Source organism: Podarcis pityusensis, assembly GCF_964106645.2.
Source record: "Podarcis pityusensis genome assembly, chromosome: 15".
Lineage (NCBI taxonomy): Eukaryota > Metazoa > Chordata > Lepidosauria > Squamata > Lacertidae > Podarcis > Podarcis pityusensis.
Window position 1 is genome coordinate 1,221,693 of NC_138040.1, and position 21,153 is coordinate 1,242,845.

At 52.2% G+C, this 21,153-nt stretch overlaps 1 protein-coding gene across 4 annotated transcripts in view; it reads right to left on the reverse strand.

Annotated features, from left to right (window-relative positions):
• Positions 1-443: 443 nt before the first annotated feature.
• FAM222B (family with sequence similarity 222 member B) overlaps positions 444-21,153 on the reverse strand; it is a 31,295-nt gene continuing 10,585 nt past the window's right edge. The window contains exons 2-4 of one of the 4 annotated variants that reach the window (XM_080983035.1): positions 12,631-12,755; positions 8,876-10,470; positions 444-1,179 (exon numbers count right to left, since the gene is read on the reverse strand). In XM_080983035.1, the coding sequence (XP_080839161.1) occupies positions 8,915-10,470; positions 12,631-12,712 (1,638 nt within the window). In that variant the 5' untranslated portion in view covers positions 12,713-12,755 and the 3' untranslated portion in view covers positions 444-1,179; positions 8,876-8,914. Of the gene's footprint in view, positions 1,180-5,451; positions 10,471-12,630; positions 12,756-21,153 lie in introns of those variants that run through there. The other 3 variants (XM_080983034.1, XM_080983033.1, XM_080983036.1) reach the window with 3 other exon arrangements.

A 21,153-nucleotide genomic window follows, 5' to 3' on the forward strand; every position in this document is an offset into this window, starting at 1 on the left:
ACCCCACAACCACCCTAAGTAGATCCTGCAAGTCTAAAGTCTCCCTTCCTGGGGTTAGGAAACGCCAGACCCAGATAATGTTTGTGTGTGTTTGGAGGAGGGGAAGAAACAGTGCTGATGATCCCATTTGTCCTCACCCCAAGATTATAGGGTTGCAGAGCCGCAGGGGGTTGGAGGTTGCAGCCAAATGGAGCAAGGAATCTAATTTAAGCAATAATGAATGATGACAGCAACCCTCTGGCAGTGGGATGGCAAGGAGGGGTTCCTGGCAGCCACTACTAAATCATCTTTATATGCCTAGCACTGCCCCCCAATCCCCTGCCAAGCTCACCTTAAGCAACCTGCCCTGCTGGGCTCTAGCTCCCTCCCAGATGTGCAGGAGGGGAGCTGCCTCAATTGATCCCTAGCTTTGAATCCCACCCTCCAGTGCACACACGATACAATAATTATTATAATCTTTATTGTCCTTGTCCCATCCAGAACAACGAAATTGAAAAAATCTGCACCAGACATTCAAAAACCAACAAGCCTGCTATCCCAGCCTGGTTAAGCCCCTAACAACTCTGATACCACATTTCTAAATACAATATACTCCCATACAGACTCCTTACAATGCATTTAATACCAAAATCGCCTTTGGGTAGAAACTGTTTCTCAGGTGGCTAGTCCTAGTCTTTATAACCCTGGACCTTCTTCCAGAAGGCAGAAGCTGAAAGAGATCATTTCCAGGGTGTGCACTATCCTGCGCTATCTCTGCAGCTTTCTTATGGCACCTGGAAGCGTAGATTTGATCCAAGGTGGGAAGAGTGCACCCAATTATTCTCTCCACCAATGTCCCCATAAGGACACAGGAAGAGCCCGCGCGGGATCAGGCCCATGTCCCTTCTAACCCGGCATCCTCTTCTCACAGGGGCCAACCAGATGCCCCAAAGGGAAGCCCACAAAGGGTTAGGGCAACTCTCTCCCCCAGTGGTTTTCAGCCTCTGGGATTCAGAAGCATCACTGCCTCTAACGATGGAGGCAGACCACCCTGGCTAGTGGCCATCAATGGCCCTCTCCCCCTCCATGGATTTGTCCAGCCCATTTTTACAGCCATCCAAGTTGATCGTCACTGCCTCCTGCAGCAGGGAGTTCCATAGTTTAACTTTGTAATGAAGTCCTTTATTCACTGCTGTTTTTCTAGAAGAGAAGAAGAAGAAGAGTTTGGATTTGATATCCCGCCTTTCACTCCCCTTCAGGAGTCTCAAAGCGGCTAACATTCTCCTTTCCCTTCCTCCCCCACAACAAACACTCTGTGAGGTGAGTGGGGCTGAGAGACTTCAGAGAAGTGTGACTGGCCCAAGGTCACCCAGCAGCTGCATGTGGAGGAGCGGAGACGCGAACCCGGTTCCCCAATTACAACCACTACACCACACTGCCGGAACCGACCACGAACGCCTCCCTCATTCTCTTATGCACCCACTGGAGAGCTGCCGGAAGTGAGTTCTGGCTGGAAAAAAAGCTCTGCCTTTATTTGATCCACTCTGAATTTTCCAACATTCAGCGTTGAGTTCTAGTGTTACAACAGAGGCAGAAAACTCTTCTCTATCCCCTTTCCCTAGGCTATGTGTGATTTTGTGAACTTCTGTTGTGTCTCCTCTCCCTCACTTTTTCTCTGAACTAAAGAGCCCCAAACTCTGGGACCTTTCTTCGCAAGGGAGCCGTTTTCTGAATCTTTCCCAATTCTGCAATATCCTTTTTGAGGGAAGGTGGCCAGAACCTCCAGGCTCTCCCCGCTGGCTGAGGGCTGCAAGTCTTGCTGCTCCTTAACGTTCCTCCAGCTTTATTCCTTCACTGAAACCAGAGCCAGCGAAGGTGGGAGTCAAGTGAGAGAAAGACAATCAAATCCCTGGCAGCCTTCTCTCCAGGTGTGAATTTGAATGCCAATATTCTTCTCCAAAGAGGCCTTTGAAGTGCAGCCCAGTTTTTGCAGACCTGGAGGGGAGGGCACCGGGTGAGCAACTGTGGAGTGCTGTGGTGTCACCTGCCCTGGTTACCAGAAGGCAAGAAGAGCCTGGCTGCTGGATCAGGCCCATCTTGTCCAGCATCCTGTTCTTACAGTGGCCAGCCAAGGAAACCCGCAAGCAGGCTGCCCCCTCCTGAGGTTTCCAGCTGCTGCTGCTGCTGCTGCTCCAAAGTGTTGCAGACTGACTGCAGAGGCAGATCCAAGCCACTATGGCTAGTACAAGCTGCTGGCCAGGAGATTATCTGTTTTTAGAGGCAGCAGGTGGCTAAGGAGACCAGTAAAATGGGCAGGGATGGGGCAAGCTACAGTTGGGGTGGGTTATTGCTCAGTCCAGAAGATCTCAGGTTCAGCATCTTCCAAATACGATCACCTGCCCATGGGTGGAAGAGAAAGAAGCATCAGCTAATGGCCCAGCACGCAATAGAGCCCGAGTCTCAAAATGCGAACCAAGACCTCAGCCATTATAAAGCAGTTTTCTATGTCCCCCTCTATTGGGAACAACGAGGACTAGGATCTGAAGTGGTGGAAGAGGGAGAATAGCTTTGGTTTCCTGGGAGAGGCTGCAAAAGGCTTCCCTCTAGGTGAGAGATTTCCAAAGTACTGCCCCCTGTGGGGTATTGGAATTTTCTGGGGGTCACTAAGAGGCAAGGGGGTGTTGAAGGGATACATGACTATCAGACTTTGAAAAGCTGCTGTCCCGGGATAAAGTTCACCTGTTTTGTTCAAATCCTTAAACTAAATTGTTTTAAGTGGGGTTTGAACAAATGTGCAATTAATTGCTGCTGTTTTGAGTTGTATTGTGTTATTGGGGCAAAGCACTGTTCTGAATTATGCTTTTTACAGGGTAGGGGGAACTGGGGACCAAGGAGGCAGTGGCTCAAAAAATGTCTGGGAACCAACTGCCCTAGGGCTCTCCTCAACCAAGCAGGTTTTTAGGCTTGTGCCAAGCAAGTCTCCAAGCCAGCAGAGATGGGCAGAATGGGACCACCAGGCCTCTAACCGCTCACTGACCTCTCCAGCTATAAGCAAAGAGCCTGGCCAGCTCAGCTCTTGACTAATCCCAGCTTGGAATCGTATTAGGTGGCAAGTGGATCCTTAACCATTTAAAAAACAGCCTGCATTAGCTCTTGTCCCCCTTCCAGCAACCCCCCTGGGGTGGCACCGACTCACACTGCCATGTTCCTTCAGGGGCCTCCAAAAGCAGTTGTCTGTCTTGCGTAACCTCCTTGTCCCTGGCCATGTGCCTAACTGTAAAGATGGAAAGGGAACCCAAAGGGCCATCTAGTCCAACCCCCCTGGCGAGAGTTCTCAAAAGGGACCTCTGCGCTCAAAAACTTGTACAAGCGCAGGAGCCAGGCCCTTGGGGAAAGCGAAGCAGAGCTGGCAGCTTGCTTACTTCCCAGAAGGCCAAGAGGCTTGAGAGCTTGGCTTGCAGTTGAAAGGAGGCCACGTCACAAGGCATTTGGTAGGTGAGCAAGGAATGGAGCGGTGCTTGCTTCTCAAGGCTGGAGGCGGCCTCTGGAGAGTGCAGCAGCAGCGCAGTGCGAGGCGAGCCTGCCCTCTAGCGTACGAGCTTGGGAGCTGCAGTGAGCGACAGCCATGCGCTTGGACAGGGTGGCCCACATCCCGCTGTGCGCAAAGCTCACACTCTGATACCAAGGCCACGGAAGCCAAGGATTCCTGCAGTAAGAACCAGGAAGACTGCAGCTCCCAGGCGGCAGCTGAGAGGCAGTGCGGTGTGGTGGTTAGACTGTCTGACTCAGGCCAGGGCTCAAATCCCCACTCTGCCGTGAGACGCACTGGGTGTGACCTTGGGCCGGTCACAGCCTCTCAGCCTAACCTACCTCACAGGGCTGTTGTGGGGGTTAGAATGAGGAAGGGGAGCAGCAAGCATGCCTCCTTGAGCTCCTTGGAGGAAAATGCAATTGAATGACTGATGCCAGGGGGTAGGGGGAGGTTTTGGATGGAGAGACAGTCAAAAGGCTCCTGCCAATTTGCTCCCATCAACACAATGCAGCTCTCAGCTTCCTCCCTCCCAAGAAACACTGTCCGGTCTGTCCTGACACTCAGTGTCCTGGTCTAGCACATGCCGCGGCTCAGGCAGAGACAGGGGAAATGCATGGCCCACCAAACGTTGTCGGACATTTTCTTGAACTCAAGTGGTTAGCGCCCAGCAGCCACCATGGCTGGAAGTTCCCGGTTCAGTTCCCAGCGGCATCCTCTACAGGGGAGACATCCCTGCCTGAGACCCCAGAGAGCTGCTGCTGCCAGTCAGTGTAGGCACAGCTGAGCTGCTATTACTCAAGTTAGCTGACCCTTTACCAGCAGGTCCCAGGGTGGGTTACAATAATATAAAATCCAATTATGCCAAACAAATTGCCATTGTGGGAATAGGTGCCAAGATGGACTATCCAGTCCAGCCCCCTGTTCTCAAGGTGGCCAGCCAGATGCCTCTGCTGGGAAACCTGCAAGCAGAATGCGACACAAGAGCAACTCTCCCCTCCTGCGGTTTCCAGCAACTGGAATTCAGAAGCATCGCTGCCTCCCAGCTGTGGAGGCAAGAGCACAGCCATTGTCGCTGTCTCCTCCATGGATGTGTGCGATCCTCCTTTCATACTCTGTGCAACACGGGTGTTGGATGTCAGGATCAGGGCTCTCTCTATGCCACCCTTGGGACTCTTGCCTCACTGGCCTCCCCCCCGTTCCTTGCATGCTTCTGCCTAGCTGGTCTGTGCTGCTGAATGGTGACCTTGTCTCTCACTTGCCAGGGTGGGGAGAGGTGCCGGCGTTAGCACGAGTCATGGAAAACCGCTCCAGCTTTGGAGCGATTGGACCCTAAAAGGCAAAGTCACTTCCATAACTTCCCCTGAGGACAGGTGGGCTCCCTGCTTGCCCTTGTGGGAATGGGGCCTCTCAGGCTGAAAAGGAGTCCCTAACCCCTCATGGGTGGGATGCGGGTGGCGCTGAGGGTTAAACCACAGAGCCTAGGACTTGCCAATCAGAAGGTCGGTGGTTCGAATCCCCACGATGGGGTGAGCTCCCGTTGCTCGGTCCCTGCTCCTGCCAACCTAGCAGTTCAAAAGCATGTCAAAATGCAAGTAGATAAATAGGTACCGCTCCGGCGGGAAGGTAAACGGCGTTTCCGTGCGCTGCTCTGGTTTGCCAGAAGCGGCTTAGTCATGCTGGTCACATGACCCGGAAGCTGTACGCCAGCTCCCTTGGCCAGTAAAGTAAGATGAGCACCGCAACCCCTGAGTTGGCCACGACTGGACCTAATGGTCAGGGGTCCCTTTAACTTTAACCCCTCATGGCACAGAGACACTTCCCACCCCCAACTTTCCAAGAACACCCACAACAGTGCAGGCAGGCTTTGGGCAAGGTGGACGGACCACACTCAGGCACCCTTCAGAAAGGGTTGCGGGAGACAGAGAAAGCGTGACCAGAGATTTGAGGGGTTTTTTGGCTTCACTTTTTTATTTTTTGTTCCTGCAGACCAAAAAAAATAAAATAAAGAGAGAGAGAAAGAGAGAAGAAACTCTAGTTTGGATACCCGTAGCACATGAGCAGCAGCTTATATTAATAACAGTAATTATAATCAGTGAAGTGTTTTTTTAAGGAAAATACAGCAGCAGTTTAAGACCATCAACCTTCCTCCCCCCCCCCCATGCAGAAGATCTTCCCTGCTCCTGGGGGGTGAGGGGCACTGTGGACACCCCATGGGAACCTGCAAGGGTCACTGCTTTTGCTCTGAGGGCTCCCCAAATGCTTCCCCTCACACCCCAACCTGCAGAGAGACGGGGGAATCTCTCCAAGTGGCAGCTGCAGGACTTTTCTGCATTCTGAGCAAAACTGTGGGCCTGTAGCTTGATTCTGGGAAGGGGGGGTGGGGGGAGAGAAGAGGGAGGTGCTGTCTTGGCGTTACTGGAACTGCGATGAAATAGGACGGGGGCTCCTACAGTGCTCCAACAGGCCTCTACATCCTTCTCCCCCCATTCCTAGGAGGCCCACACCTTTCTGAGTAGTGGCCCAAGGAGGATGGACTGTAAGGAAAAGAAGGTGCAAAGGGACAGTAGTGTGTCCCTCCTCCTCTTCAAGGTGAACACGCTGCATGATGCCCACCGCACCAAGCTTGTAAAAACATGGCCACAGGTCAAGAACGGAGTGGTCAACAGCCAGTGTGTCTGAGGAAATGCTCCCGTCCCTTTGCTAAAGGAAGTCTGTTTAAAACTAGTTTCTTTGTAGTGGTGGTGCTGGGGAATTGGGCAGCACCAAGGCAGGCTGCAGGCCCTTCACTTCCAGCCCAAATTCCGCAAGGGGGGCAGGGGGAACATGTGGGTACTTTGCGGGGAAGGGGGCACCTCAAAGCTGAGCTAGTGTAGGCCCTGGCCATCACCGGAGAAAAAGGGGCCACGGTGGTTAAGTGAGCTGTGCTGGACCCCTGATTTAGGAGCTCAAAAAACAACAGAAAAAACAAAACTATGAAGGTAGACGGAGGTGCCTCTCCACAAAAACGACAGCAACAACAGTGATAATTCGAGAGAGGGGGGAGAGGTCTGGGCACTAGCTCTGCCGTGCGGGGGGGGGGGGCAGTCTGGGGGCTAGCTCTGGCACTGCTCTGGGATCAGAAGGTGGAGGAGTTAAAAGGAGCTGCAGTTTAACAGTCTAAGCTTGGTACCTGGAGAGGTGACAGAGGACAGGGAAGGTTTTCAGTAAAAACATGTCCAGGTATCAGAAGTTTACAGGAACCTTAAAAAACGGAACAAAACAAAAGAGCACCCAGCAGCGGTTGACTGGCTGAGGAGGGAAGCAGGGAGAGGGCTCTGGCCCTGTTGCTCGGGGGGGGGGCGGGTTGCAGGAGAACCCTTCGCTGGAAGTAGGATGGGGGGCAGAAGTGAGATTGGAGACCACCCATTTTTTCACCAAAATGTGTGGACCCCATCTTCTTCCTCCCTCTCCCCAGCAAATTAAAAAAAAAGCAAGCAAAAAGGCCGCAGGGGTCAGATTCTAAGAACAATAAATTAGGATTTCTGTGGCGCTAGGATTTGGCGTAACAGATCAGGCATCCTGTTAAGGCAACGCAAGCCGGCGCATAATTTAATCCGCTTTAAAAAAAAAAGTATTTTAGATCACTGAATCTTGTCCTAAGGAGACAGCGCAACAGCACTTCAAAAAAGGAAGGACCCCACGATTCTTCTAACACCCTGATTGAGGGATTTTTAAAATAGCCAAAGTAGTGCTCAGGATCCTGCACTGGGTTGGGGGCTGGGAGAGAGATGGCAGCTAAGCTCAAGAAGGTTACCGAGGTTTCCTACAGCCCAGAACTAGACACCTAAATCAAAAGAGATACACAGATTTAAAAACTGATCCTAATTTCCCCAACTTCTGAAAAATCCTTAAGAACCTCTAAGCCAGCTAGGACGTCACTTTTAAACATTTGGAAATTTTGTCGTGGTTTTCTTTACTTTTTTTTTTTAAAAAAGAAGTTTTTGTCTGATAGCTTTCAGAGTTTAATCCATGCTCGTTAGGGAGAACCGGAGGAGCAACAGCTTAAGGCTTCATTAATTTGTCATCAATGTGTTTTTAGCCCCCACGGGGCTGTGGGAAGGGAAGGGGGGGAGAGGGGGGAAGGGGCAGTGGGCGGACCCCCAGAGTGCTACTCAGACCCCACCACGCTACCAGGTAACATTCACACAGAAATATTACACGTCCGAGTTTACAGTGTACAGCAATCGCTTTAGCCAGTGTACAGAGAAAGAATTTTTTAAAAAATGCAGCTGTTAATCATTATTGTGATTATTATTATTTTCGTTTAAACTGCAAACTTGATGGTGATCACTGCATGCTCAAGTTCTGTCTTTGGAGGCAAGGCTGTGAGAGGACGCAAGAAAACTGGGAAAATATTATCCCTCTCTGGCACATTAGCTAAAGTGGTACCTCAGGTTAAGAACAGTTTCAGGTTAAGAACAGACCTCTGGAACGAATTAAGTACATAACCATAGGTACCACTGTATTAAATGTATTATTTTGAAACGCTGTATTTTATTCTGCATGTTCTTGTGAGCTGCTCTGAGTGTGGCTCTGTCATGGAAAAGCAACATACAAATAAACTCATGATGACGACCATGACAAGCCTGTCTGGGGGGTGGACAGGACCCTGGGCATGGGTGTTTTCTTGTAGGGCTGCGCCCCAACAGCACAAACCCCTTCCAAAAATAGCCAGCTCACAGCCTTCCCCACAAATGGGCACCGCAGGGCCTTATGTATAAGCTATGAAAAGGACCTGGGGGGGCACAGTAGATGACAAGCCTAACATGTGTCAACCGTGTGATGCAGCAGCAAAAAAAGCAAATGCTATTCTAGCCTCCATCAACAGAAGTCAAGCGTCTCAAGGTGATAAAGGGCCTGGAAACAAAGCCTTACAAGAAGCAGTTCAGCTGGGAATGTTTAGCCTGCAGAAAAGAAGACTCTGAGAGGCGACATGAGAGCTCTCACGTGGAAGATGGGGCAAGCTTGTTTTCTGCCGCTCCAGAGGGGAGGACCCAAACTGATGACAAGAAGGAGATTCTGGCTGAACATTAGGAACATGAGGGTAAGAACTGTTTGACAGTGGAATGGACTACCTGGGAAAGAGGGTGAACTCTCCTTAGCTGGAGGTTTCTAAGCAGAGGTAGCCACCTGCCAGGGTTTCTCGAGCTACAATTCCTGCACTGCAGGGGGCTAGACCTCCGCTTAAAAACCTCCTTCGGCAGTCAGCCACCAGGATCACCAAAGTTTGCACGTTTAAAAAAAAAAAAAAGCAATAAACCAAAAGGAATAAAACCAAACAAACAGCCACACACCTTTTGCTTATTAATTCAAATTAAGACTAACCCTAATCTTCGCTCTGGTCAGTGAAAAGTGACGGCTGCCTTATCTATACCCTGGGTGCTGAATATGAAGGCTGCGACTATCCGCGGGGTCGTGGGCTCGGTTCATGGCGGGGCGGGGGGCTTTGCTCAGCACCCCCCCGCCGCCCTGCTGCTCCCGGAGGCAGGAGTGCTGGAAGTCCCCGCTCAGGTATTCCATCGTCTGCATCAGGCCGCCCTGGGCAGGCGGGCCACCGGCCCCGGCCCTGTAGTGAGGTCCGCCTGTGCACTCCAGGCCGGCCCCCAGGGGCTGCCCCCCGCCTCCGCCGTGGAAAGGCATCGCCAGGTCCTGGGAGCCCGAGCTGTCGCTGTTGGGCGTGGGCAGAATGTTATTCCACAGGGGCTGGAAGTAGTGCCCGTTGGTGTAGGGGGCGGGGCCCGGCAAGCTGTTGACCGGCGGCGAGGGGGTGGGCTTCTCCAGCGGGGGCTTCACGTTGAAAGGCTGGCCCATGCAGAGGTCCAGGGCGTAGCTGGGGGCCTTGCCGGCAAAGCCCTGCCCAGGCAGCTCCCGCCCGGGGGGCTTCCCCATCAGGCCCGAGGGGCCGACGGCCTCGCCGCACATCTGCTGCAGGTGAGCAAGCTGGTGCTGGTTCCAGGCTGCCACCTGCTTCATTTCGCTTTGGTAGGCGGGGGGCCCCCGGCCGACGACGCCCCCCAGCGGCGGGACACCCATGGCCCCGGGGCCCGAGGGGGGGACCCCAGGGTCCACCACGCAGGAAGGCAGGGGCGTGGGGACGTTGTGGGCGGACACCCGGGTGCTCGCGCTGATCAGGAGGTTGCGGCTGATGGGGCTGGGGTTGGCAATCTGTCCCTCGCACACTGAGGTAGCGCTGATGCCCGCGCGGGCCTGGCAGAACTGGTTGATCTGGTGGACGATGCTGCTCAGGTCCGGGGGCTGGTTCTGCTGCAGCGTGGCAGCCATGGAGAGGGGGATGGTTGAGGTAGACACAGTCACATTCGGGGGGGCGTCGGCGTCGGCCATCTTCCGGCCCCCATGCAGGCCCGCTGCCGGCGGCTGCTGCTGCTGCTGCTGGAGCAGGTGGTTGGCGTGGTGTGGCGGAGGCTGCAGGGCCGGGTGGGCCATGCTCTGCGGGTGCTGCGACTGCTGCAGGGCCGTGGGGATCCCCTGAGGGTGCTGCTGCTGCTGCTGCGCCAAGCCCTGGGCGTGCTGCAGAGCCTGCTGGCGGGCCAACGCCTGCGGGTGGCTTAAAGTGCTGGGTGCCGCGTAGGGGGCGGAGGGGGGGTTCATCATGGCTTCCGGCAGCAGGCGCGTCCGGGTCCCGTCAAAGTCCTTGACGATCCCTTTGGCCGGCGGGGACCGGACGATGGCCAGGAGGCCCGTCTTCACGGAGGCCTGCGACGGCGGGTAGGGGCTGTAGCGCTGCCCGGAAGTGTCCAGCCCGTTCACGGTGCGGCGGATGTGTTTCCGCTGGGGGACCTTGACGCTGTTGGGGAAAATTTTGATAGTCAGAGGATGGCTGGCCACCTTCTTAGCATACGCGTCCAACTCTGCTGGAGTAGGGTGCTGCTGTGCGGCTCTCATTTTCTGTGGAGTGTCCCCTGGTTGGGGGGAAGGGAGGGGTGGGTGGGAAAGAGGGGGAGGAGGAGGAGGAGGAGGAGGAAGGAGAGAAGCAGGAAGAGGGAGAGAGAAAGGCAGAGAGACAGAGAGAGAGAAAGAAAACGAGAGAAAGAAAAGAGACGCCATCAACACTGACTCAACAAACAGCCAGTGCTGCCTCTTAAGAACAAAAAGAACTGCCCCCCCCCAGAAAGGTCCGTCTAGGCCAGGGGTGGGGAACCCTGCAGCCTCCAGATGTCTCTGGACTACAACTCCCATCGTCCCCTGCTATCAGTCATCCTCAGGCTGCCGGGAGTTGCAGTCCAGAGAGCCTCGCAGGTTCCCTGTCCTTGATCTAGTCCAGATATAGACAGAGAGACACTTCTGGGAAGCTCACCAGCAGGGCATAGATGGCAATGCTCTCCGTCCCCAAACCCCGGTCCCACTGTTTACCCACAGCACCTGGCAACCACCCCCTCAGGTAGACTGCGCCTGAACATGGAGGCTCTCTTCTTTGCTTGAGGCAACAGAAACGGAGCAAAACTTGCTTCTGCTGGGCCAGGACAGATCAGGAGTCCTAAGGCAGGAGCAGCCAAGGTGGTGCCTTCGCCCATACTGTTGCTGGGCTCCCAAATCCCAGCAGTATCCTGCAGCACTGGCCATGCGCAGAGTTGGGAGCCCAGAAATGCCTGGAGGGCCCCACAATGACTGCCCCCCCGGCCCTTCCCTAAATGAGGAGGCGTGTAACTCTTAAGGAAGATATTCAATCTGAATCAGATTGGTCCATCAAAAACAAAAAGAAAGCAGCCCCCCAGCCCTTCTTGGTGGGCCATTCCTCAGCTTCACAGAATCATGGAATTGTAGAGTGGGGAGGGGTCTTCAGAGGGTCATCCAGTGCAACCCCCTGCAATGGAGGAAGACAGCTGACGAATCCCTGACAGGCAGCCATCCAATCGTCCTGTCTCAATGCAAGCAACCTCCTCTGAAGCATTCTTTCAACCCAGTCAGATGAGCAGGGTACAAATAATAATAAAAATGTTATTATTTATTTGGGTTTTAGACTTAACTCCACCCCCTGCAGCTTCAGTTTAGGTTACTATCCTCTGATTAAAATGAATTTCAAGCATAGGCATTGCTTGGAATCAGACAATGGGTGTGTGAAAAAGAACAAAAAAGACCCCGTTCCCAGACGGAAGGGCAGAAGGCAATGGGCAGCCTCCCCCATCGGCAGGCAAGCCTCTCACCCCTCTGGGGGTGACTGAACACCCCAGCCAAAGCAGACATGGAGATAGGGCAAAAATTACCGGCAGAGCCAATCGAAAAGGAGAGGACAGGGAGGCACACAGAGCTGCGGTGGGCAGTCTCCTCTGTGTCCACACATACCCAGAAGAGGAAGAGTAGCTGGGGCTCAAAGGAGCCTCTAATGCCTTGTTTCCTTCTTGCAGCACAGGATTTGGGAATATGGAAGCTGTCAACCCGCCACGAAGCACTGCAGCTTCAGGGCGGGTTGAAAACCCAGATAAAGCACATTTCACAGTGTCAGCAAGACAAAGGCAACTGTTATAGCACATCAATGGTGCTGAAAAGCACGGTGGAAATAATAGCTGTGAGAACAGTCAACACTTCCTCCGTGACCCCCTGCTTCTTTTTTAGATTTCACTAAAACAGCTTTTTTTTCTTTTAAAAACAACTTTAGAATAGAGGTGGAGGAAAGTATGTCCTGCCTGCCCAAGATACTGTGGGGACTCCAACTCCCATCAGCCTCAGCAGCATGACCAAGGGTCACGGCTGCCCCCATCTTGGCTTCTGAAATGATGGGAGAGTCACTCAGGGAGGGAGTTTGCTTAGAAGGGCCCCAAAGGCCACCTCTCTCTGTCTGCGTTGGCCGCAAGGAGAGTGGCTGCTGTCAGTCTGGGTGAGCGGTGGAAGGGACCCCAGAGAAAGGTTCCGGGTTCAACCCACAATGAATGGAAGACCCTAAGAGAAGCCTGCTGGGTCAGGCCGCTGGTCCATGATGCAGCCTTCTGTCCTCACAGTGACCTCCTAGATGCCCCCATGGGAACTCCTTGAGCAGGACCTGAGCACAACAGCAATTCTCCCCTCCTGGGTTCTCCCAGCTCACAGCTGCACTGTCCAGATTCGTGGTGGTGGCAGCTACTCACATTTCTGAAGTCCAGCGTTCATCTGCGGGTAAGAAAGCAGCTGGAAGGAGAGGTCGCCTGGTCCCGGCAGACAGGCCAGCATGGCAGGCGGTCACTAGCACATGGGGCCCTCGGTCCTCTGCACACTGCAAGGAGAGAGAGAAGGCAGGCAGGTGAGAATCCAGTCCAGCCTGGGGAACAAGGGCCGCCTGCCAGGCTATTATAAAGGCTTTCATTCTTTGGAAAGATTCCCTTCAAAATGTTATCTGCCTTTAGGACGTATAACTTGCTGTTAAAATGGAATACACAAGATGAAACGGTTAAATCAGCTATGATAAGGTGGGCACAGGATATTGGGTATAATATCATGTTTGAGGACTGGGAAAGGTTGTGGAGTAATGGATTGAAATTTACTGCATGTAACGCTTTGAAAGAAAATGTAATGAAAATGATTTATAGATGGTATATGACCCCAGTCAAACTTGCAAAAATTTACCACCTGTCTGATAATAAGTGTTGGAAATGTAAAGAGTGTGAGGGAACGTTCTTCCACCTCTGGTGGACTTGCCCTAAAGTGAAGGCGTTCTGGGAAATGATTTATAATGAATTGAAAAAGGTATTTAAATATACCTTCACTAAGAAACCAGAGGCTTTCCTTTTGGGTATTGTCGGCCAAGGGGTGGTAAAGAAGGACCAGACATTTTTTATGTATGCAACAACAGCAGCAAGGATACTTCTCGCAAAACACTGGAAAACTCAAGATCTACCCACACTGGAAGAATGGCAGATGCAACTGATAGACTACATGGAACTGGCTGAAATGACCGGCAGAATTCGTGACCTGGGAGAAGAGAGGACTGAGGAGGACTGGAAGAAATTTAAGAATTATTTACAAAAATATTATAATTTGAGTGAATGCTAAATAAGATGCTAGACTAAAATAACTGAGCACCACTAAATTTAGAGGTTTTTAAGAAAATAAGTAAGATTGTGAAAATTTAACTCCTTTCGAGAACTATAAGATTATGAAACATAGAAGGGACATAAGATTCTAAATAAGATGATAAATTGCTGACAAAATGTTATAACGATGAAAGTGGGAGCGGGAGATGTGAGGAAGTCCAAAGAAAATGTGAAACTATGTTAAGACAAATGTTATATTGTTTATTATGTTTATTTCTATTGTAAAACCCAATAAATTGTTTTAAAAAAAAACAACAAAATGTTATCTGCCTTTAAATTCATTGGTCAACTCATATTTGCTTATTATCACAACATAGGTGCCTTTTTTGATATATGGAACAGTAAATCTAATTTGCTTTTTAAAACAAACAGAAGCTACTGCTGATGGTTGGAAGGGAAAGGACCACATTTACCTTTACCGTATTTTTCGCCCTATAGGACGCACCGGCCCATAGGACGCACCTAGTGTTTTTTTTTGGGGGGGGGGGAATCAAGGAAAATTGTTTTATTTCCCCCCCAGGTTTGCGCAGCCATCCCCAAGTTAGAAGAGGGAGACGGAGCGCACCCTCTCCCTCTTCTGCCTTCAGGGACAGCCTCTCTAGCCTCCGTGGGGCAGCGGCTTGCCCCTCTGTCCCCCGAGTTTGTGGGGCTGGGGGGGGGGGAGAAGCAAGCTTGCTTCTCCCCCCCCCCGCCAGCCTCCAGATCAGGTCGGGGAATAGCGGGGTGGCGGCACTCCGCCTCCCCGCTATCCCCCGAGCTTGTGGGGCTGGCGGGGGGGAGAAGCAAGCTTGCTTCTCCCCCCCCCCGCCAGCCTCCAGATCAGGTCAGGGAAAAGCGGGGTGCGCCGCTCCGCCTCCTGGCTATCCCCCGAGCTTGTGGGGCTGGCGGGGGGGGGGGAGAAGCAAGCTTGCTTCTCCGCCCTGCCAGCCTCCAGATCAGGTCGGGGAATAATGGGGTGGCGGCGCTCCACCTCCCCGCTATCCCCCGAGCTTGTGGGGCTGGCGGGGGGGAGAAGCAAGCTTGCTTCTCCCCCCCCCCCCGCCAGCCTCCAGATCAGGTCGGGGAATAGCGGGGTGGCGGCGCACCGACCCCTCTCGCTCTCCAGGCTTCAGCGAAAGCCTGCATTCGCCCCATAGGATGCACACACATTTCCCCTTCATTTTTGGAGGGGAAAAAGTGCGTCCTATAGGGCGAAAAATACGGTACTTACTTACTTACACACACACACGCACACACACACACAGTTTCTAGATGATTATTGATCTAGTATCAACTTGTGAGTCTTTACAGATGTGAAGATGTATGCAAAAAGCAGAAGATTCTTCACACATTATTTTTTCGTGGTCCACTGCAGATTTCTCCCGGAATCTCCCGTTACAGAACAGGGGAAGTATCTTACTTTCAAGACCCCAACATTGATCAATGCATTTGCTTTGGGAGGGAGAGACAAATGCAGGACGCTGAAGGAAAGAGCATATGAAAGATCCAAGTTCAGACTTGGGAAAAATAAAGGTGTTTGAAATAACAAGATTGAATAGCAGTGGGGTTACTGAAGATGGAAGCCGCAGCAGCCCCCACGCCCCATTCTCAGAACCTAAACCCTGAAACCTATTGGATGTTTCCACCAGGTGGGGGTGCCTGAAAGCAGTCAGGTTGGACGAGATGCTATCTCCTCCTTCAGTGCCTGCCTGACGTGGCAGCATTAGATCTTTATGATGTTTTCAAGGCACAGTGCTTGCCTGGCTTAGCCTTGCAACTCAATTCACATCTGAAGGGGAGTTGCGGGGTGGGGAGTTCATCCATAAAACAAACTATTTCCCTGCATCTGCGTCAATGACATTTTTGGCATTCTGATGGCTAGGAAAGAAGGAGCAAAGGAAGACAGACGCAGACCAGTTTGCAAAAGCTCCTCTTCCTACTTGCCTAAAGGCAGTTCTTACTCACCAGAGGCGATCAGGAGGGAAGCTATTTAAAGTTCTGCTGGGTAGCTTCAAGCTACCCAAGTCCCTTCCCTGAAAACTGCCCAAATGCATAAACTGACAAGCAAGGAGAGATCAGGGCCGAGAAACCCTTCCTCCTGAGCTGCTTGCTTCTAAGGACAGCCTGGCAGCTGAAACAAGCCAAAGGCCCAGCATCCCGGGTGTGAGGGAAGTTTTTAAAATGATGCACAATGTGGATGTCCCCATATCGTGGAAGGGTCTGAGAGGTGCTGGTGACGGGGAGAGAAAGTGGCGGTGGAGGTCAATGCTAAAAACAGCATGATCTGACAAGGAGAAAGCCTCGAGTGCTTGCCTGCCTCTCACCCACTCTCCGTGGAGAACAGGAAGCTACATTAGCACCTTCTCATGCTCTGTGTGCAGGTGGCTTGGGGCTGTGGGAAGCTTCTGGCCTCCTTCCCTGCCCACACACCTCGTTTTTTTCTAACCAACAGACCAGAAAATAGCTGCTCACCTCCTCCCACCTGAGTCGTGGCTTTTAATTTTTTAATTATTAACACCACCCTGCTCTTCCCAGATAAATGGTTCAAAGCACTCTGCAGAGGGTAAAGCCTGGCCTGCACCACCATCCCAATACCATGAGCACATGAACAGGTAAGCCCAGTGGCTGGCCCCAGAACCCACGCAGCACTGGCCGCCCCCCCCCCCGTTGTTGTCTGTTCTGGCAGTACTGCACACCAGCCTCAAGTAAAGCCAGCTGGTACTTTGATAGGACACAGCTGTTCAGAGATGGATTCTGCAAGATGGAGGGTGCTTCCGAAGCTCTTAACTAAGTAATTCTAGTTCTCCTCCTCCTCGAGAAGGCTCCAGCACTGAGGCGAAGGAGGAGCAAGCTGAGAGGCAGGGCTACCTCCGGGGCTGGTTGTAAGAAGGCAGGCACAGGAGGGCTGGCTAAGGGCAGAGCCCCACTTGGCCAAATGGACCAGCTTCCCCTGCCAAGCACTGATACCTCTCTTCCCCCGCCAGTGGGAGCCCTTCTCAGCCCTCCATGTCTTCTCTGCAAAGCTGCAACGACAACTTTGCAACTTCAGTCTAGCAAAGTTAATAGCTCACCTGTCTACACCAGCATTTGAAATTTGCCAGGCGCCAGGATGCCGCCTGACGTCTAACCATCTGGAGGTGCATGCCTAGAGATTCCTTGGGTTTTGCCTGTTTTCACACACTAACAACGCATTCTGTAAAATTCTATCATCTTATCCGCGCAATCAGAAAAAAATTCAGGAGCCAAAAAGTTGTATTGAAAACTATGATTTTCGAGCCGTCTGGCCCCCAGATGGCAACTGAATGCCACAAGTGCCCAATTCTGCCCTTGAGTGTCTGAAAGTCACAGAAGCGCAATCCACGGAAGGTCAAAAGCAAAACTCCTCCTGAGAGAGACCGCACTGTCCTGGAAGGGACAAGAGAGTCAACAGGCCAATGACTTTGTCCAGGGCTTGAACTGGACTCAGGCACTGGCTTCCATGCAAACCTGCTGGGCCCACAGGCTGGCTTCTCTGGAGGTGACAGAAGAGGCTTGCTCTCCTTTCCTGGCACCTGCACGATTTGCAAGATGGATATATACACATAAAAGCTTCGGCAGGAAAGCCAGCCTCAGTTCCTGGGCCCTCCTTGCCCATTAATGAAAAGCAATTTATCAGCTCAGCTCTGAAGACTTGGATCTGTCTCTTAACACACGTTCACACCACCCCTTGATGCTTAAAGGGACACTCTCAAGGAGAAAGGCTTTGGAGGCGGGGAATCTAATCCCAATCCCCAAGGTAGAAAGAGAGAGCAGTCAATCATTACATGGAGCCTTTTTAGCAAATGAAGCAGGTGACTGGCTGGCTACCCATCAGATCCATCAAGGTGCAAACTGTCCTGGCACAGGAAGTCAGGGTTTGACTCCAGTATCTGGCAAGCCGTCCCCTGCCAGACTCTGCAAACGGATGAGATCAGCATGCAAGTGACCAAATTACTGCATGCTCGTTTCTGGAATACTTTCCATTTGGAGCCCAGCTTGGGGGACAAAAGGAATAAGAAATGCTGAGACACAGCACATGGTTGAACTATGGAACTTGCTTCCACAGGAGGCAGAGGATTAGACAAATTCATGGAGGAGAGGGCTAGCATGTTTCTAAGTACCAGTAGCTGGACACCACAGGAGGGGAGAGTTGCTCTTGAGCTCAGGTGCTGTTGGTGGGCTTCCCGCAGGCACCCGGTTGGCCACTGTGACAAAAGGATGCTGGACTAGGTGGGCCCCTTTCGGCCTAATCCAGAGGATCTTCTTATGCTCATATGTTCTTATTGCAATGCCAACAGCCCCACTCCCAGGTTGGTTCTTAGAGCTGATCCATGCCGAAAGCTATTGAAATGACACAGGAGGGCGGGAAGGTATTACAGCATAAACTCTTGGCATTCGCTCTGCCCATTCGGTAAGTCAGCAAAAATCACCTCCACGGAATGGAGTCAATTTATACAGTAATTGGCTGCTGATTTGCAGACACTGTTGAATGGAAAGGGTTTGAAATAACACTGCTGGTCACAGATGGCGTGTTCTAAGAGGGCTAGACAACCACTGAGTAATTCTGCCTGATAATTTGCCCCTGGCAAACAGCTGCTGCTCCCAGGAAAGCACCTTGGAGGCAAATTATATACAGGGATGCACCCTCCCTCCTTCCCAGGACCAGCAGAGCCTGCAAGCCTCAGCATCTCTCTGATTTGAAAATATCATTCATTCATTCATTCATTCATTCATTCTTTCTTTCTTTCTTTCCAACAGCAAACATGGGCAGCTGAGGAGCCCATCACTTTGGAAGCAAAATAGGTCTGCCCCGAAAACAAGGTGGTGGCTCCTACAGACTGGGGAGACATCCTAGGTATGAAGGAGGACACAAATTCGTGAAGTAAAAGAAGCAAGACTCCCATCAGCCCCAGCAACCCGGAAGGAGCGACATGGGAGCTGGAGCCCAGCAACATCTGGAGGGTCACCAGAGCTCCCACAACCCTGCCCTAGGAGGTTGTGGTCCCCTGGAGAGGGACACCAGGAGTGGGAAAGCACACCTGAGGCCAAATGCTCTCCAGCACCCCCACTCCCTATACAGCCCTCAAGTTAGCCAGCCCTGACCCATAGCAGGTGCATGCCACGCAACAGGGGAGGGTTCTCTGCCAGCCCCAAACAGCTCCAGGCCAACAGGAGGTCTGAACAGCAGAGCTCTGCTTAGGGGCTGGGGATACACTGAAGGATCTTCTCTGGGGTCCTCTCACTCCCCTGCGCTGCCTGTGAACTGGAGTCCAGACAGGAAGGATGTTGAGCCACGTTTCCTTCAGGCAAGGGAGCTCAAATGCCCCCACTCTGCAGGCTGGGATGGCAAGGGGCGGGGGAAGGAGAGGTGCAAGAACTGCAGGCCATTTCCTGAATTAATTCCCCGATATCTCACTTAGGAAATGGGGATGACGTCAGGGGTTTCGGAAGTGGGGCGCCCACCAGGCTCACCCCCCTCCCCCACAATCCCCAGAAACAAGCCTGTTAACTTAAGCTGCTTTGGCAACAAAACAAACAAACAAACTGGCATCAGGGAGCCAGGCTGCAAGTGGACATCTTGAGGATTAAACTGATTTGAGAAGCTGGCGGGGGGCACTATTCCTGATCCTCCTTATTGGGAGGGATATAAACAGACACACAGTCCCTGCTGCCTCCTTTCGCATAAACAGAGCTTTCATAAGTTCTGAACCTCAAAAAGATGTTATCTAGTTTCAGAAAGCACCTGTGTCAGTCACCATCCGCTCCAACCCAACGACCACACAGGCCCAGCTTTTCATAGGTGGCCATTAAAAAAACTTAACAAAATACAGGCAGTAGCCATTCTTCCCGCTCGCCCACTGTCTGGCAACTCACCTCCCTCTTGGGGGGTTTCCAGTCACTGCCCTTCCTCTTCCTGAGATGAAGAAGCTATGTCAGGAGGTGAAAATTAAGTCCTCCTCAGAAGGAAGCCTTTATACATTTATTTCTTGCATTTCTACCCCACCTGTCTTCCTGCAAAGGAGCTCAATGTGGCGGATAGCCTCCCTCCACCACCCGCATTTAATCCTCACAACAAACAACCCTGCGAGGTAGGTTAGGCTGAGGGACAGGGACTGGCCCCCAAGGTTACGCAGAGGGCTTCATGGTCGAGTGGAGATTTGAACCCTGGTCCTAGTCCAACACACTAACCACTATGCCACACTGGCTCTCAGTGTCAAGATTTTAAAAACAAGTCACTGTTTTATTATTATCTGCTCAAACGAATTTGGGGGGGGCGGGGGGAGAAGAGGAAATAGGTTGTTCCTGCTCCAATGGCTTGGGGGAGGCGGTGCCTTCTAGCTTTCTTCTCCTGGTGCAGTGGTGATAAAGCTACCTTCCTCCACCTCTGCTGACAAGGGCATTGAGCATGTGGCCCCCAGGTGTAGCTGAACCCCCAAGGCCCACTCGTCCCATGGATTATGGGAGCCGGGAGTCCAGAAATATCTGGAGAGCTGCATAAGAGGCTACAGCCACTCCCCGCAAGGAGGCGGCAAAATTACCTGTCCTCAGAGAAGCCACGCGCTCGGCTTCACTCTCATCAGGAGGCACACCCAGAACAGCGACTCGCACAGAGAACATAGCAGGCAGGGGGGACTCTTCAGAGGGCAGGCACTTTGTATGCTTACATGCCCTAAAAGTAAAGCGTTGGGGGGGGGGGGAGAATGTTAAAGGGTGAAGGAAAAGTCCATGCCACTAGAAGGCCTCTTCGGTTCTGCTGCATTAACAAGGGCTGCTGCAACCAGCCCCTCCGCTTCAGGGATCCTCAGAACCTCTGGGCTGTGCTATCTGGACTATGAATCACTTTAATTAATATTTACCAAAGTGCCTGAAAAACTCCCTTGCCTTCTCTGTTTTTCGCCCTTGACATTACTCAGCCAAGCTGCTGGTGGATGATCAATGCTTCTGAGGCCGTTGCTCCTTCCCAGCAAGGCAAGGAGGGGGTGGGGAAGAGAGCCTGACGGCAGCAACTCCAAGGCCTAATTGCGCATACATTATGCCGTTAATTATGCAGTTGGGTCCAGCTGGGTATAAAGCGCCACATTCTGGAGGTTGAAGTTTTCCAGGCTTGACGTGGTTTTGAAGGTGGGGAAGCACTCCCCAAATTACAGCACGTGTCTCCACCGCCACCTTGCACAGAGCCCCACCCTGCTTGGCAGAGCAACCTGGGCCAATGCAATCCAGGCAGGGCAAGTGGCGCAACCTTTATAAATTATGCAAATGAGGTGCAATCCCGATTACTGGAAACCCTATTCTGCTTACTTTAAATTCTGTCCTGATTACTGGCAACCCTGTTGGGGCTACCACCTCAGGCACCTGTGACTTTGCCAAGCATATCTTTCATCGGGTCTGTATCTTTGCAACCTTCAGCAGCAGAGAAGAAGTTCAGTGGCAGAGAATCTGTTGCACAAGCAGAAGGTCCCAGGTTCAATCCCCAGTGGCACCAACAGGTAGGGCTGGGAGTCACTGCTGCCAGTCAGTGCAGGCAATTCTGAGCTAGATGGGACTAATGGTCTGACTCAGTCTAAGGCAGCTTCCTGTGTTCCT